General features: G+C 42.1%; 1 protein-coding gene across 7 annotated transcripts in view; it reads right to left on the reverse strand.

Annotated features, from left to right (window-relative positions):
- DLG3 (discs large MAGUK scaffold protein 3) overlaps positions 1-18,950 on the reverse strand; it is a 55,063-nt gene that overhangs the window by 17,113 nt on the left and 19,000 nt on the right. For all 7 annotated transcript variants that reach the window (XM_055338352.1, XM_055338351.1, XM_055338350.1 and 4 more), the window contains one exon: positions 8,559-8,673. In XM_055338352.1, coding sequence (XP_055194327.1) covers positions 8,559-8,673 — 115 coding nt within the window. The remainder of the gene's footprint in view (positions 1-8,558; positions 8,674-18,950) is intronic.

Below are 18,950 nucleotides of genomic sequence, written 5' to 3' on the forward strand. Positions count from 1 at the left end.
AATCCACAATGGGGATTTTCTCTAAATCCACTTTTTCTCTTTTCCTGCTGAAATTTTGACTATGAGCTAAAAAACTTCCTCAGAGATGACAGAAAGCAGGCCCAGAGTTGCATAGGGCCTCCCTCATCTAGAGTTGTGTGGTAGACAACTCTCACACCTTTGTTCCTTTATTTAAACATTCACTTTGTCTACTTTGTGTGGGGCACTGTGTTTGACAGATGGGAGACCCAGAAGCAAAAGAAGTCCTGGCCTTGCAGAGTACACTGGCTGAGTATGTTGTAGTGAGAGGCACAAATGCAAGATAAGCCAAGGCCTAAAAGCATTCAGAGGGAACATAGGTCACACCCAGTTTGGGGAAGCTATAAGGAGGGGTTGACTTTTGAACTGGCCCTCAGTGAAGGTTCCGGATTTCAAGAGGGAGATGGGGAGACGCCCTTCTGGCTAGAAAGAGCCACGTGAGCAAAGGCTTAGAGGCAAGTAACCCAGGGTGTGCAGCAGGGTCAGCAGCACCCATATTTGGCGGCAGTGCAAGGCACTCAGTCTACAGTGCAGCTAAGGAGTCTGGCATTCACTTAGTAGGCCTTGTGAGACCGATTTCATGGTCTCAGCTTGTCATTAGCATGCTAAACTTGCACGTGAAGGTATAATTGAAAGAGAACAAGGGTGCCTGGCTGCCTCAGTGGGTAAAACACACGGGGACTCTTGATCTCAGGGTTTGTGAGTTCAAGCCCCACGTTAGGCATAGAGCTTACTTAAAAAAAATAAGAAAAAAAAACTAAGAACAGTCTGAGTAGTAAAGTTAAACCACCTTTCAAATGATATATATTAAAAAAAAAACAAATGATATATATTTCATGTAATCAGAAAAAAAAGTATTAAATTAGACCTTAATGAATTTTGGGAGCACCTGGGCGGCACAATCAGTGAAGCATCTAACTCCTGATTTTGGCTCAGGTCATGAGCTCAGGGTTGTGAGATCGAGCCCCGAGTTAGCCTCTGCACTGAGTACAGAGTCCGCTTCAATTTCTCTCTCCCTTTGCCCCTCTCGCCACCCTCTCTCTCTCTCTCTCTCTCTCTCAAATAAATAAATAAATCTTTAAAAAATTTAAATTTATTTTGAAAAAGTATCAACTGCCTACTTGAGATCTTTAAGAAGCATGCTTAACTGTGGCCATCTAGCAGTGACAATCTCTCTTAGGAACAGCCTGGAACCTAAAAGTGACAGGGACTGGCTAAATGCCTCAGGTTGGAACTAGTAAGAGGATGAAGGAGCACCTTTCTCCACAGCATGGATATATCCTCTTATCTACTACCCCTTTTAATCCTTAGGGCAAGCACTAGAGAAAGTCAAGGTAGATACCATACCGTCCCTTTTAAATCAGATTGAACCACTGTCCCAAAACTGAAATCCTACACATGCAAGGCCCAGATGACATAGAAACAAAACTTTTCACCCTCTGACTCAAAAAGAATGAGCAGAAAAAGAAGAAAGAATAAAAGAAAGCAATATTTATTTGTCTCCAGACACCTAAAACCACATTTAACCACTCTGGTACCTTGGTCCCACCCTGTGTATATGAGTTTATTGACAAGATGGTGTATTGGGAGACTAGAAGCCTCAGAAACCTCTTATTATTTCTGGGTCTAGATAAAAAGCATTTCATGAAAGCCTCCGACTTGAGGACTGGTCAGTTCGGAGGGAAGCACTATGTCAAGAGAGAACAAAGCTTGTGGAAATATTACCATCTAAAGCCTAAAATCACAGTAAATGGTCTACATTAAAAAATTATTCTTCAACCCTGAATATGCTCCTCCTTGGTTATGGCCATACACCTCTGTGAAGCAAGGGAAAAGCCAGATCCTGGATTTTCCTCCAACTTCTCAAACACGGCCAGGCAAGAAAAACACCAATTTCTCTTAAAAGCAGGGCAGAGACTGGCCCAGAGAAAATGTGGTATGTAAAAACAAAGCAAAAGTGGGCAATGAAGCAGCCTTCTGGAGCCAAGTCACACCAGCATGAAAAGCAGATGCTCGTTTGCCAGGGTCTGCAGGTTGGAGTTCCCAAGCTGAAGCTTTAAATGGAGCTGCCTATCTTCCTAAGGAGAAAACACTGCCAAAGGTCTTGAAAGATATGTTGTGTAAATGGTGACCTTTCAAACAGTATCCCCTAAGAGCTGTGTGTACCTGCCCACATAATACACGTGCTCTGGGGGACTTTGCCTAATCTTCCCTTCAGCTGGGACCTCACTGCCAGACTGGAAAGCAGGAAGATAATCAGCTCAAAGTAAACAGATTACCAGGCCAAAGTCTCTGCAGTTCAGATCCTAAATTGTGAGGTTTGGGTCTAAAAGATCCAGATAAATCAGAAGCACCTGGTATAGCCACCTAGAAGTCTTGGTGAACAGGAATGCAAAGAAAATGGCAAATACCCGGGAAACTGGTCAGGCAGGTTTCTCAAAACAAAGTAAACAAGAGCACTCCAGCACTTTAGCCTCAAAGACATGTGGCTGTTCCTGCTGCACTGACCTAGCAGGGCTCCAGCCATCTCTGTGGCCCGGGGTGGGGGTAGGGTGGGGGGGCTTTGCCAGTCCCCTCTCACCCTCATCAGCATCCCAGGGGCCCAGCCCAAGTTCCACCCTTCTCTGTGACCCTGCCCATTCCAAATTTCTTTCTTCCAAATTCATACTATGTATTTAGCAATGACCTTTCTTAATGCTTTCTACTTATGGCTATTTAACTCTTGTAGTTTTAAAATCTTTCATAGTATATCACCAAGGGGGAAGCCCTTTTAGGACTAAGGCCATGTCTGATGCTCACGAATGCTGGAGGAGATCAGGTTGGGGGAGCAGGGCACCAAATACCCTCCCAGTTACTCTCCAGTTGCTATCACTCAGAGAGTTCGCCCACTGCACTTCCCTCCCATATCAGTCAGGGTCTAAGACATTGCTTTCTTCCTTTGGTCAGTGTTCTGAGCTGAATGTTTGTGTTCCACCAAATTCATACATCAAGGTCCTAACCTTCAAGGTTATTTGGAGATGGAGCTCTTCAAGTATTTGGAGATGGAGCTCTCGGGAGGTGATTTGGTTTGGATGAGGTCATAATGGAAATAGTTCCCCTATGAGAAGAGGAAAAAATAAGATCTCTCTCTCTCTCCTTGCACATACCCAGGAAAGGCCAGGTGAGGACAGAGCAAGAAGGTGGCCATCTACAAGCCAGGAAAGTTGGAGGGGGTTGGTGCTCACCAGAACCTGAACCTGCTGGCACCTAGATCTTGGACTTCCAAATGTCTAGAACTGTGAGAAATAAATGTCTGTTCTTTAAGCCACCCAGTGTATGGTACTCTGCTATAGCAGCCTGAGCTATAGAAAGTACCAGATAAAAGGCACATATTATTTGAAAATCAGCAGCTCATCCCTTTCCTGGTCCATATGAAGCATGCACCAAGAGCCATAAAGCAACAGTCACTCATCAGCTCTTGATCTTACTGCGAGAATTAAAATTGTGAGCAGCTTCTGAAAAGCAACCTAAAAGCCCAAACTTGAGTACTCAGGTTGACATAAGGTGGGTCATCACAAGAGGCACAAGTGCAGCTGACATCAAGTCAGGTCTTCCAGGTACTCTTTGCAGAAGGGAACATGGAGAACAAGGAAGGGCACTGTTCTCCTTAGTTTACTTCAAAGTTTCAGGTCTTAAAGGTCAATTATGACATTAGAGGGGCAGTCAAGGACCAATTGCCCCACAATATGTGAACATTTGGGGTCACAACACCTGTTGGGCCATCCTAGGGGATTAGGAGCCCAGGTCCAGGACTGCTGTTTGGGGAATATACTCTAGCAACAGGCAGTTAGAGAATCAATGATACAGTACACTCTGCCCCACCCTCAGGTAGCCCTAAACACCACAGAAATTGCTGTTGCATTTGGAGATGTTTATTATTGGCCCCCCCGAAATTCTGTCAGATAGTGAAGCCTGCCAAAATCACCTCACTGGCATTTTAACCCACTACTGAAACTCATTAATGAACAAGGCAAAGTCAGGCTCTCCTAAGCACCACCCCGGGCTCTAAGCACAAGACAGGTATATGATTAATGTCTGCTCCTTGACAAGAAGTAGCATTCTCCAGCCTTCTTTGATGACCAAACCAATATTTCTTATATGCTTTCTGGAATGCAGACTACAGATGCCCCAACATGATTTCCTTCCTAGAATGGGAAGAAGACTGAGATGGTAGATGACCAACCAGGAGGCCAGGGCTCCCCTGATGGTATCCTGTGGCTGTGAAGAACATACCCAGCCTAGCCGGAAGAGACTTGCAAAACCTATTTCTGCAAATATACTACTGAGCCTCTTGGCAACCTTGTCTTGGAGGACAAGGTCTTTCATTCATTCATTCAAGAAATAAATGAAAAAACATCTAAGTTTAGAACTTGGAGGTCCCTGGAAGTCTCACCTACCCAGTGTCTTTTTTGTACTACCTTCACATCAGAATTACCTGAGTTAAACACCCAATCACCCTGACCCTGAGCAAGAGGCTCAACAGAGGCATATTTCTGTGGACTTTTCCAGTATGGAAGGCAAATTCACTAGCATAGCAAAAGCCCTGGAGTGGGCAGAAAGATGGCCTCTGCTCATCCTTCCTATACTGTTTAAGAGATGAGTCTAGTCTGGTGAAGGGTGGGGAAGGCCCTGTGCTTTCCTACCTTCCACGTGGTAGCAGCTAATATAAGTGTAATGTTCAGTTGCTCAGGTGAAATGGAAATAAATACCTATTGTGACAAACAAGTGGTTATTCCCGAGCGTTTTGACTGCTTGTTAAAAACATACATTTCCCCAAACCCAATGAAGCCAAATAGATAAAAAGAGGAGCCCGGGGATCTGTATTTTTACTAGCATGCCAGCTGATTCCGATCAGCAAGTTTGGGAAATGTTGAAAGAACCACGCTCTACGGTCAGAACAACTGGGCTGAAATTCCAGTTTTGGAACTTCAAGGCTGTCTAAAGTCTCTGTTTTCTCATCTGTAAAATGAGAATAATGTCTACTTTGCAGTATTATTTAAAGGATTTTAACTACAACTGAAAGAGAATAACAAAGGCCCTAATGCATAGATGTCGCCTGTTTCCCTTTATCCTGAAGACATCATGGAACTGCTAAAAACTTCTGATTAGATTATGTCCAGGTTGTTGCTTTAGCTTCAAGCCTCTCTGGTAACATCCTGGCAAGGGGGTGCCCAGCCTCTTCTGTAACATCTCCAGTAACAAAAGATCAAATTTACTACCTCCGGACGCAGTTCATTCTGTTTTCAGACAGTCTTAATCATTAGGTCTTTCTTCCTTCTGTTGAGATGAGATCTGCCTTAGGTGACAGAACAAATCTAATCCCTTTTCCACATGATAGGTTGATGCAATTAACTTAGATAAGGAAATTGAGGAGCAGCAGGTGCATGTGTGTTATGAGGGGGTTTCAATTTTGAGCAACGCCGCTTGTTTTGAGGCACTGGGAGTGCAGTTCATGCACATGTCCAGCACGTAGTTGATATGCAGGTCTGGAGTTCACTAAAGGGATCAAGGATGTCATTTATACAACAAGAGGATCTGAATCTGATAATAAATGACTATAGTTTAGGGGGCAGAGCTAATAAAAGACACTGAGGAATGGTTAGCAAGGTAGGAAGAGAGCTTTTAAAGAAGCAAGTGGGTAATTCGTGGTAACAAATATAGTGAAGAGGTCAGACCAATGGCAAAGAATCAGTGAACCAGTCACTGAATTTGATGACTAAGAAATCATTGTGGATCCCTGACAGAGTTGGGCTTCTGCTCCTCTGGAGCCTTCCGGAGTTGCTTGGAACCCCACCACCATGCTGAAAAGCAGATGCACACTTCCTTTCCTACTGAAAGAGAGGTGATCTCAAGACATAGCAGGAGCAAGCACAGATGACTCCAACATTTCCCAAACTGGATTTAAGACAAGCTTCTCCAAATAAGGCTCCCATGCTCCTATCTTTTGGTGAACCTCTGCCTAGTACAGTCCCTCCCCTGGATATGAATCACAGCACTCTATTTTCCTCTGTTCAATACTGCATTTGCCCAACTTACTGAACCACTGATTTTGTACACACAATACTTATTAACATCATGAGGAACTAGTGTTTCCTGGCACATAATTTGGCACATGTGGTGAGCAAAAGAGAGAACAGTTTAAGGTGCTATTGGTATCAAATGGATTTTTTTTTCTTTTTAAGAATGGAAGAAACTCGGGCAGCCCTGGTGGCTCAGAGGTTTGGCGCTGCCTTTAGCCCAAGGTGTGATCCTGGAGACCCGGGATCGAGTCCCACATCGGGCTCCCTGCATGGAGCCTGCTTCTCCCTCTGCCTGTGTCTCTGCCTCTCTCTCTCTCTCTCTCTCTCTCTCTCTCTGTCTCTCATGAATAAATAAATAAAAATCTTTAAATAAAAAAAGAATGGAAGAAATTCGAATATGTTTACATGCTAATGAAAAGGAACAAAGCATAGAATGAAAGAATGCCAAACAGGCACAAAAGAAACAGAGCAAGCCAGGCTCTGATAGAAAGGTTAGGTTAGAAAAAGACCTCACACCTCACTGCTTTGGCCATAAAACACTTCCCTTGACTAAGTCTAGTGATCACAAATGTTCATTATTCTAAAGCATACTTACTTTCCTCAGAGGACACTGATGTTATCTAGATGAGGTTAAGGGCAGATTATATAAACCATTGAAACTGATTCACTAGAACAGAGCAGAGTTTCTACCCTCCTACCAGAGTTAGACACAATGTATCCCTTTCCCAGGGCTAGAGAAGGGTGTTCCAGGTCTTTTAGGTCTTCCAGGTCAGGAGCTAATGCCCCACTTCCATTACCCAGGCAGGGAGAGCTCTAGCACAGGATAGGTGGAGAGAGGAAATCTAAAAATAAAGCTCTCCGAAGAAACTGTCTTGCCTAAAGAGCAACTTCCCACGCACACTGGAGTGCCACATCTGCGGGGGCTGGCAGCAGGGGAACGGAACAATCCTGACCAAGTCACAGAAGTATTACCCTTTTGCTGGGGGCAACAGCACATTTCTGCTTCCCCCATCAGTGTCCCAGTGTCTAGGCTACAGACCCAGAGCAAGGGCTTTGTGACAGAAAACAGGAGACTGAAAAGATTACCAGAAACTAGTCCAGCCTTCCTCTAGCTCAGGTAGCCCTGAACATTACAGAAATTGCTGTTGCATTTGGAGATGTTTATTATTGTCACCCCTAAATTCTGTCAGATAGTGAAGCCCGCCAAAATCACCTCACTGGCATTTTAACCCACTAGGAGGTAAGCACAGCAAATATGAAGAAAGCTGCTCTCAACAAACAAGTAGTTGAGGGGTCATTTTTCAGAAAAGAACCATGAAGGGTTCTAGTGGGCTTCAGACTCAAAGCTGGGCTCCCTCGGCTCCACTCCCTCCAGTAGGGCCAGGGACTACCAACTGAGAGAAAAGAAAATCAACACTGTGAGACAAACTGCAATGAGCATTTATATCCACTGGCTATCTTCAAGTCAAACCCCAAAGGCAGAGCAGCAATCCCATTGCCAGGCAATTAATGTAGCCTTCCCTCCTAACCCCCCAGCAGGTATCAGAGGCCACTAGAGAACGTTCACCCCAAGAGTGTAATACAACCCCACACCTAAGCATTAAACACACACACACACACAAAGCTGTCTTTGGGTCAGGGGAGTAATCCCACCACTAAGGATTTTAACCTTGGAGAGATACCATGTACTTGCACCATACTGTTTGGAGTTTTGCCAAGAAGCTAGGGCAGGAAGAAGAAAACTATTCTTACTTCTACAAGGAGTTCATAGTGTTCACTTAGCAGTCCAAATCCCCAAGAGGTTTGTACTTTTGACCTGACAAAGTATTATAATGTGTCAAAAGTTCAACCTTGGACAGTACTGCAGAATAGCTTTCAGCAGCAATACAGTCAATGCTATATATCCGTTCCCTCCACCCACCCTTCCTGGGGACCATACACCATCCCATCCCATCATATCCCAGGATTCAGATACAGCAGACTAGCACAGCAGAGAGGAAGAAAACACCATTTTTAAAAAACTCAGAAGCAGCAACCTGTCAGTTATTTGGTCTCTTACAAGACCCTGTACCGGAACACAGTGATAGTTGATATGCTCAGATACAAATGCTGATGTCTACTGCATATGTGGAAGGGGGGTATGCCAAGTTTTCCCCTCAAATCACAGATTGCAAGCAAAGTACTCTGAACATTTGAGTGCTATTTGAATGCTGACTAGCAACAATCACCCAGCAGTCTTTCACAATTAGAGCAAACTGAAATTTTCTCATACTGAGTCATTCATGAGCAAAGAGGAAGAAGCCAGCTCAGAGAAGAGAGAGACACTGACCATAAAGTACACAACCTGAGCATACAGTGCAAAATGCTGCTTTAGTACTGGGAGTACACACTCCCTACCCCACTAGTTAAACAGGAAGGGCTGTGTTGGCACAGAGCTCTCCTCTGGCAGCACAAGGCCTGGTGCTCAGAATTGTGACTTACCTGACATACAAAGACCTCTTCTCACTTGTTCGGAGGGATCCAGACCCAGAGCTCATGCTGCTGTTCATCATTTGTTCTCGCAAGTCATGTATCTTTGATTCAAAACGACTGTACTCTGTCAGGGAGACAAGGGAAAAGACAGGAAAAGAATGAACCCAAGGAACTGCACCAAGCCTGTGTGCCAGTGGCTAGAGAGCCAGAAGGACACTGGGCTTTTTCAAAGCAGCCAGAGTCAGTGCAGTCAATCTTTGCTTTGATAAGCAGAGTCCCTCCTCCAAGCACAGACAGACATCTTTCCACTCCCAGACTAATAGAAGGAAGAAACATACCTGAAAAAGGAGTAACATTTGGATATATCAAATGGAAAAAGCTTTTATCTGCCTTGAAATTTCACTGATCCTTGAAAAAACAATTGGAGAGAGGTTCCAGTGCAGCCTTCAAAAATCTTTAGAGCAGGCACTAAGGCCCAAGGAGAGCAGATGGGAAAAGAGACTTTCCCAAAAAAGTGGATGGCAGAGAACAGATGGCCCTGAGACACGGTGGAGGGGCTAGAAAGGGCCTGAGGCTATTATATCACTGTTAGGAAAGGAAAATGATTTGTTTCTAGAGGACTTTTTTTTTTTATTTTGGAGGGGGAGACTGGAACCCAGTACACAAAGGTAAAAACAAACCTCACAATCAGATGAGAAGATCACATCTTCCAAGTTATTTCCCTTTTAACAAACAGGATCTTTGGCTTCAGTAACAAACATTAAAACAGAAATTCTCCCAAACCAGTAAGTCGGCTGTCACCTTTCTCCTCCAAAATCATCTAGTTCATGGGGTTCTAAGTCCATATGCCCAGCTTTATAGCCCACTAACACCATCACAACAGCCTTGAAACAGCCTTATCACTCTGGAAAGGCAACTCCAGGTTTACACCCAACTTAAGAAAACCTGATAGAGGAAAATTAATTCTAGCTCTACAATTACTATAAAAGTTTTTTTTTAAATAGGGGTCCTTTGCTGTGACATTTTCCTAGTACATTTCCTGGTACATGATATTTACATTTGTCCCCCCCAACACACAACAATTTTTAAGGTCTATAATTGCTGCAAAAAATGGGATATATCTAAAGCACATGCTGTGGAAATAGTAGAAAATAGTCCTACCTCATTATGAAAAGATTTCAAAGGAAGATAAAATTTATAGTAGGGGTTGAAGGTTGTGGAACTGCTTTAAAAAAACAAACCTATTTCCAGGGAAAAAGAATTCCACAAAAGCATTTTCATGTACCAAGTGGGCTGGCAAGAAGCATCCCCATCTAGTCTGTATGATTCTACAGGCAGAAAACAAAACACCTGTTCCAACACCTGACAGTACCATTCCCTCAGCAAAGCAACCTGACCTTCAGCTAGGTATAAAGGGAAATGCTAAAAAGCCTTAAGGGGAGGGAATGGAGTTCTAACTCACACAAATATCCTCAATAAAGTTTATTTTTGTTCACTCTGGTACCAATGAAGCCAACTGGTTAAATTCATGTGTTCTTTCATTCATCATGCACCAGTGTTATGATTTGTCCTCATTACCTACTCCCATTCCTGAAATCCTGCAGGAAGCAGTTAAGTCACTGACTCACCCATTAAGTGTTGGAGGGAAAAGACAGCAGCTGGACAGTATCCCTGTTCTGAGGGTTACAAGGCAACACATCAATATCAATGAGGCATCGCAATCTAAATGTAGAAGGTGGCGACCGATCTGTCATAGAGGCCCCGGACTGCCCATGAGTGCAGCAGTGGGGCTGTCTACCTCTCTGCCTGCCCAGGGAACTAGCCCTACTCCAGGGCTCAGCCCTCCACCCTGGCCTGCTAGTTGGCTGCTTTCTGGTCCTCCTCCTCACTCACCGGCTAGGAGGAGAAGTTGATGAAACAAAGAGATTTTTGACCAGGCAGCCCTTTCTAATGGGGGAAGATAAAGAAGGCAGAAATAGCCATTGAACCCAGAAAAAAATATACCAAATCTATCCTTAAGCCATTTCTCCCCCTCTCACAACTTGTTTATATATTCCCTTCTTTGGAATTGACTTGCCCGCTGAACTCCAACTTAGCAGCAGATCATGGCAGTTGCTTAGTAACTACATTTCTTAAAAAAAAAAAAATTCTTTAAAAAACAACCACCAAACCACTATTTCCTCAAAGCTCCTAATCCAAGGTTGATAATGCTGGGCTAGAGGGACCACTTAAAATAGACTACAAAAAGAGAACAAGGCTGTTGCTTTAAGGAATCCACTTTCTGTTTTCTATGGGCTACTAAGCTTTCAAGTCTATTAAATTGTGTTTTATTCATTTTTTTCCCACTCAGATGATCCCCTCAGAGTTCCAGCTGCTCATCAGTCTCTGGATTTATTTGTAGAATTATCTAATGTCCACTAGGCACAGAGTAGCCTCTGAATAAATTATTGTTGGGTAAATGAGGAGCAAATTAGAAAACTGTGCCCAAGTTGATGCTTCTGTTCTCAAACTAATAAACCTAATGGTTTATTTAACTGATGGCTGCCAGCTTCACTGAGGGCTTGGGAAGGTAGTTAAGAAGTATTACCATTCACTTTTATTTCCAAGGTTAACTGTTGGGAGTAATTGGGGTATATAGTTTTTAAACACCCTTATGTGATGTTAAAAACCCACGGTAGGCACCTGATTAACAGATTTTGTTTACAACAAAGAAAAATAATAAATCTAACAAAAAACATTTAGAATAGTCTTTAAGATAGATGGCACCTCATCAGAATACTAGAAAACATCATTTTCCAGGGACAGAAGCTTCACTTAAAAAGCTTCTGAATTCTAAGACCTCACGGTCCCTCCTCCTCTTCCACTTATAAATTATAACTAAGGAAGCCATCGCTAGAAGGCATCTCCTAGGCTGCTCACTGCCTAGTCACTGCCCACCAGACCAGCCTCCAACCCAAAGGGTCCACTTCAAATAGGTTACTTTAAAGAAACAACACTAAAAAAAAAATAAAGAAACAACACTTATTAAAGTCTCAAGTCTACTGACCTATGTTTTATTCATTTTCTCCCATTCAGATGAACCCAACCATGTGTGACCCACAAAGATATCCATGGTGAGGTTCCCTTTGCTAATCATGGAGCGAGAAATGAGGGGGTGGGGGCACAATCAGACATCATTCCCTGAAACAGGGTTTATCACTGACCACCAGGGGTGCCTCTGAAAGAGCAGGATTTTGGATCCAACCAAGACACACTGACTCAGAATCTATTGAGGGATGCCTGGGTGGCTCAGCAGTTGAGCATCTGCCCTTGACACAGGGCTTGATCCTTGAGTCCCAGGATCAAGTCCCACATTGGGCTTCCTGCATGGAGCCTGCTTCTCCCTCTCCCTGTGTCACTGCCTCTCTCTCTCTCTCTCTCTCTCTCTCTCTCTCCCTCCCTCCCTCCCTCCCTGTCTCTCATGAATAAATAAATAAAAACTTTAAAAAAATCTATTGAGCAGGCCCAGGAATCTGCAATTTACTAAGCATCAAGGTGATTCTGATGTCCAATAAGGTTTGAAACTGCTGGTCTTGACTTAGAAAATTGAGTTTTGTTTTATTAGTTAAGGGAAAAGATAAGGTCTTTTCTTTTCTATGATACATCCTGTAGCATGTATCATATTAGAAGGAAGATAGGGCCAGAGGGCTGGAAAACTCTCAAAAAAAATTGCCAATACAGTTGCAAATCCTGCAGGAAAGAAAGTGCTAGAGGCCTCTGTCCAATGTGTCTACAAAGAAAGCTGATGAATTTATATTTTATGAGAGGCACATGATTTTTAAAAATCTTTAACTACTTCCTTTAGACATTACTGTATCACTTCCCCCCCCCACTACCCAAAAGTAACCTGTTAGTGTTTCTAGCATGTATCCTTCCATGTATATATTGTTTATATATGTATACTCACAACTCACACAAAGTCACATAAATCTACTTTTTTCATCCTCTAATAGGTCATGGAAACCCATCCTTGTCAGTACAGAGACCCATTTCATTCTTTTTAATAGTTGCATAGTATTCCACACTATGGATAGACCATAATTTATTCAGTCATATCCCAACTGATGTACATTTAAATTGTTTACAATTTTTAATATCACCACCAATGCTGCACTATGTATTTGTATGGGCATTTCTATAGAATAGACTCAAAGTGAAACTGCAGGGTCAAATTATACACACTCACAAAAACATTTGATTAGCACTACCAAATAGAACCCCAACCTTCTGAAACCTTTCTGACTGGAGGTTGAGGACAAATTGCTATTCTAAAGCTTCCAGCAGCTTTTCCATTTCTGAAGAAGTGGAGGCAGAACTTACCTTTGAGGACAGATTGCTCTTTTGTTTGGGGAAAAACACTTCAATGAGCCTTTTGGTTTTGCAAAAGTAAAGGCAAGACTGTAATGAGTAACAGTCAAAGACAAAGAGGAAGCTCAAATATTCCCTTCTGCATAACCACAGAAAAGGTCAGCCTCCTGTGGGTGGAGTTGCTGGGTCAAAGGACTTGCTCTGCCATCTATCTGAGGCTCTACAGACACTACCTCTAGACTTGACCACTACTTGATAGTCTCCCTGTTACTGGAAACAAAACCCCCTTTCCCCTGCACACAACCAGTGCTTCCTCAAATGTTGCTGATGTTTGTTCCTAATTGCTTCCTTGATCCACTGCTTTCTTTCTAATTTTCATTGTTGTTGCCTTACTAGTAATTTTGCCTCTTCATTTTCTCTTAACTACCCTAAGAGTGATGGAAAGAAATTACTGAAAGATTTTAAGTAAAGGAATGACTTGTTCAGGGGTGTGTGTGTGCCACGTGGGCTACTGAGGGGGGATAAAGTATGCTTGGTGCCTTACATGTAGATTTATTTATTTATTTTTAAGATTTTATTTATTTGAGAGAGTGCGTGCGCATGAGCAGGGAGGAGGGGCAGAGGGAGAGGGAGAAGTGGACTCCTTCCTGAGAAGGGAGCCTGGCAGTGGGCTCGATCCCAGGACCTTGGGACACTGACCTGAGCTGATGGCAGACACTTAACCAACTGAGCCACCCAGGCACCCTCATGTGTAGATTTAAGTTTAACAGTAGAGTGCCACACTTTCTCTTTTTGTCCAGCCCTACAGCCCCTACTATAAGTAGTCCCTGCTTTTACATCAGCCAGACCAGCCAGCCCTGAGCCTCTGCTCAAGTATGTTCAATGTTGGGAAGCTCTCTATTCCTTCATTATTAGACTAGACAACACTATTCAAGAGAAAATTCTTGGTTTAAGGGCCATCTCTTTTGCCAGCTGGTCCTAATTGTGGTGTTTAAAACAATATAAAACATGATGGATCTCTTCTTCATAATAGTAGGAAGGAACAGTTTAAAGGTCAAACAACTGGGAAAACTTGGAGCAGGTTCCAAGAATACTAAATAAGCCTGAATAAAAGGTAGAGTGTGAACAGGAGAAGGTGGGTGATGGAAGGTTGGGGACTAGATTGTTAGAGTTTGAGATAAGACTTTTCTTACTAAGCTAGGGGAACCACCGTTAAGTGTTTAAATAGGGACGTTATACAATCAGAACTAGGTTTGGGGGAACATTATTCTGGGAATGTAATATAGAATGGAGGACAGAGAGAAAGATAACAGAGACCAAGAACCTCTTCTACTGGTAGAGACAATGAGTTAAAAGGCCTGACATTGCAGGAGGGCAACTGAGAATACAAAGGGACAAGAATCAAGAAATATGTTGGAACTGGATGAGATAAAATTTGACATCTGATTGGATGAAGGGATCAAAGGCAACTTCTGAGTTTTTTCCCCGAAACACCAGGAAAAAGTGGGATAATATTAGCCACGATAGAGAATAGTCACCATGTCCTCAAAATAAGCTACTCCTTCTCCAGGCTAGATATTGTTACTTCCGTAAGTTTTCTTTATCTAACATGGTTTCCAGACCCTGTACTACTTCTCCCTTTTAAAATCTAGTGCCGGGGATCCCTGGGTGGTGCAGTGGTTTGGCGCCTGCCTTTGGCCCAGGGCGCGATCCTGGAGACCCGGGATCGAATCCCACGTCGGGCTTCTGGTGCATGGAGCCTGCTTCTCCCTCTGCCTGTGTCTCTGCCTCTCTCTCTCTCTCTGTGACGATCATAAATAAATAAAAATTAAAAAAAATAAAATAAAATCTAGTGCCCCCTTGACAGGATGAGCACTGGGTGTTATTCTGTATGTTGGCAAATTGAACACCAATAAAAAATACATTTATTATTTAAAAAAATCATAATAAAAAAAATAAAATCTAGTGCCCAGAATTTGTGGTGATGTCATTTCCTTTACAAAATTATAAGCTCCTTGATGTGGTTTTTTTTTCCTTCTCAAAGTTTGGCAACCAGCACCCTTGTTGAGTCAACAAACTTTTATTGAATGTGTTAATTCATGATAGAGATCTGACAGGACAAACCTGGACACTAATTCTCAAGTTCTGGCTCTTCGGGAACTAATTAAGAAAAAATACAAAACTTTCTCCTTCCACCCACCCCAAAATGCTAAAAACTGACCAAAAAACCACAAACCATTTATGTAAAACACTGACATATCAGAGGTTTCAAGATCTACTTAATAGCCTAATAAAGCATCAAAGAGGACTGAAACTACAATGTTCACTAATATGAACTGGACACAAAGCCAAGCCTCCAAGTCAGACTTTGCTTTTGGGATGCCTGAGTGGCTCAGCAGTTGAGTGTCTGCCTCAGCCCTCACATTGGGCTCCTTGCAGGGAGCCTGCTTCTCCCCCTGCCTGTGTCTCTGCCTCTCTCTCTCTGTGTGTATGTGTCTCTCATGAATAAATAAATAAAAACTTTTAAAAAAATAAGACCTTGCTCCCAAATCCATCTACCTTCCTAAGGACAAAATGTCTTCTTCTCAGGGGGTGCCTGGGTGGCTCAGTCAGTTAATCATCTGACTCTTGATTTTGGCTCAGGTCATGATCTCAGGGTCATGAGACCAAGCCCAGTGTTGGGATCCAAACTGATCATGGGGTCTGCCTAAGAGTCTCTCTGTCCTTCTCCCTCTACCTACCCCCCACTCTAAAAAAAAACCTTTTCAGAATAAAAAAAATGACATTTGTCATTAATTTGGAAAAGCTGAAAGGGGCTCAGTTTCTTAACCCACAGGAAATTTATTTGGGGGGCAGCCCGGGTTGCTCAGCGGTTTAGCGCCACCTGCAGCCCGGGGCATGATCCTGGAGACCCGGGATCAAGTCCCACGACGGGCTCCCTGCATGGAGCCTGCTTCTCCCTCTGCCTGTGTCTTTGCCTCTCCCTCTCTCTGCGTGTCTCATGAATAAATAAATAAAATCTTAAAAAAAGAAATTTATTTGGGTCTATTTGATGATGATTAGGAAAATGTGGTAGAGACGGGAAATAAATGGTAGCAACAAAGGGTACTTATTCTGCAAGTGGTATGGACTACCAATGATTTGAATGAAGATCTAAAAAAGGAAATGCTATAAAATAAAATAAAAACCATGCCTATCAAATTTGGAAATGACAACAAAGCTGGGGAGACAACTGGTGACAGACTTGAGACACACAGAGTGTGACAGGTAGCAACAATGGAAAGAACACAAAGTAAAAAAGTGTAACTTCCTGACCTTGAGTCCCAGTATAAATACTGAGCAGAGAAGACAGGGCTGAATAACTGCACGTGTATTGATTAGCTATAAACTCCAGATAAGTCAATAGCTGTCCAAAGGCTCATTTGTTCTTACAGAAGTACCAGTGTTCAAATCTCAAACTCCTACAGTTCTTGTTTGCCATTAGCTGAGCTGCCCTGAGCTCAAGGAAATCACCCACTGTGAAAAATTACAGAACTGTGGTGGAAATGAAGTGACAACCTCATGAGAGAGTCACATACTTTGATGAGTATGAATGGTATTTTAGGTTTCTATAGTTGTGTTTGGAGTGCAAACCCTCAGGATGTGTCTGAATTACAAGCATCTGTCCCAACAATATAGCTCACAGTTACAGAAGAAATGGATGGAGCTGATCTGAAAGAAAAAAGAAAGAAAGAAAGAAAAGAAAAGAAAAGAAAAGAAAAGAAAAGAAAAGAAAAGAAAAGAAAAGAATGAAGCAGAAAGTAAAGTAAGTCCATCGAGAAGATATCTGTTGGTGTGGAGTTAAGTATACGAATAGCCAAAAAGCATGTTTCTAGGAATCACAAACGAACGAGTCTCGAAAAATAATATGAAGCCTATTACTTGGGTTAGTTTTTAATTATGGGGTCTACTATTTAAAGAATCTAAGACCCCTAAAACCACAGTTCCTCAGGTCCCTTCTAATTTTGACATAATTATGATTTTATGACCAAATCAATGAGGCCCATAAGGAATCAAACCTAGGACTAGTCTAATTTAATTTTTAAATACGATCCAGAAGAGGGAAATCTTCGTGTCTGCAACTGATCTTAAGTTCTCTGGGTCAAAAAGTAATACCAAATCAATGGGTAGAAATTTCAAAAAAAATTCTTAAGGCTATGTGAGAGGACAGAAGAGTGGCAAACAGGGCTCAGAATGAGCAAATACTGCTTGAAGAAAAATAATTTCAGCTCTACTTTTAGAACAATGGGCTCGGTACGATGACTAACCCAGAACAGAAACCTCAGTGTCATTGTTCTGGTCCCTGCACTGCCACAATGTGCTTCCTCAGCCATACACACACACACACACACACACACACACACACACACACACACAGATAGCCAGGGTTCGGGATAGCATCTTGATGCTGGAAATAAAACAGAAAACAAGACATGCCAGATCAGCATGCCATAAAAGATTCCAGTTTAGCCCTTTTGACGGATATTTCTGTCCCCCAAAGAGCTTATTAGTGAGGATGCAAGAAGAGCTACTGAGCGAAATACTAGACTACATGAAGGTTTCATTACATTCAGCTGCCTGGTCTGAAATGAGTAGAATTGAGAAATGCTTTGATCTCACATCAAGCAAAGAAACAGTTATTCACAGGACCTTGCCATTGGTCCTTCTCACCTATCCCAGATGACCCAGCAGATCAGGATAAAAGCCTCAAATGGAGCCTTTTGTCTATTTCAAAGGAACCTCATACAGCATATTCAAATGCAAGATTAACAAAGCTTTTAGCTCCTTTAACCCATAAACCAAATTGTTTGTAAGAACCACCCCCAAGACAAAGTACCTTATCCAGAAAACATAAGAATGAAGACAAAAGTATACCTTTCCCTGCGCTCAAAGTAGTGGGCAATCTCATTCATAACAATCTTTCCCACTTAACAGAGATGCTGCAACACAGTGATTGAAACAACATTTTAGGACTAAGCTTACTAACTTCAGTTAATATAACTGATTTCTACATTTTACCAGGTCAATCGAGAGGCTAGAGTCAAATGTTCTTCACAGTAGTCTCTCTGACAGGATCACAAACCCACTGACAATCCCTACTGGGGTATCAACTGAATCTTTTGAGTCAAATTTCTATGGGAGGAACCCAGAAAATGGGACCCAGGGAAAGACTCTTCCTGTTACTGTGGTCATTTTTCAATAACTGATAATCCCAGAGTAAAATATTAAAGAACAGAATAAGATACCCAAAATCCAAATAGTGTGTGTGTGTGTGTGTGTGTGTAATAAAGGTGGCATGACAAAACAGTAGGGAAATGATGGATTATTTATACTTAATAAATGGTACTGAGGTAATTCATTAAACATTTGGAACACAAATAGGGTACTATCCTACCTGATATCATAAATAAATTCATGGCAGGTTAAGGTTTTAAGTGTGAAAACAAAAACATTAAACAGCTAGAATAAAACAAAAGTGAACGTTTATTTACTCTCAGGATAGATGCTAAAGGTACAAAAGAAAACACCGATAGACTTGATTACATAAAAACATAAAATATCTGTACATCAAAATAAAGTAAAAAAGCAAACTACAGGGCACCTGGGTGACTCAGTCAGTTAAGCATCTGGTTTGGGTCATAATCCCAGGGTCCTGGGATCGAGTCCCGCATTGGGGTCCCTGCTCAGTGGGGCGTCTGCTTCTCCATCTACCCCTCCCTCCTGCTTGTGTTCTCTCAAATAAATAAATAAATAAAATCTTTTAAAAAAAGAAAACCACAAACTGGGAAAAATCTTTCTAATATACATGACAAAGAATTAATATTCTAACTACATTTAAGCTTATACACACCAATAAGAACTGATGAACAGGGACCAGTGAACATATACATGCACACATACATACACATGTTCAGTTCTATCATTAAAAAAGAAACAAAAATTAAAATGAGTTAAGTAACATTTTTTAGCTATCAAATTTGCGGAGATTTTAAAAAAATAACACTCCATGTTAGC

Source organism: Nyctereutes procyonoides, unplaced genomic scaffold, assembly GCF_905146905.1.
Source record: "Nyctereutes procyonoides isolate TBG_1078 unplaced genomic scaffold, NYPRO_anot_genome, whole genome shotgun sequence".
Lineage (NCBI taxonomy): Eukaryota > Metazoa > Chordata > Mammalia > Carnivora > Canidae > Nyctereutes > Nyctereutes procyonoides.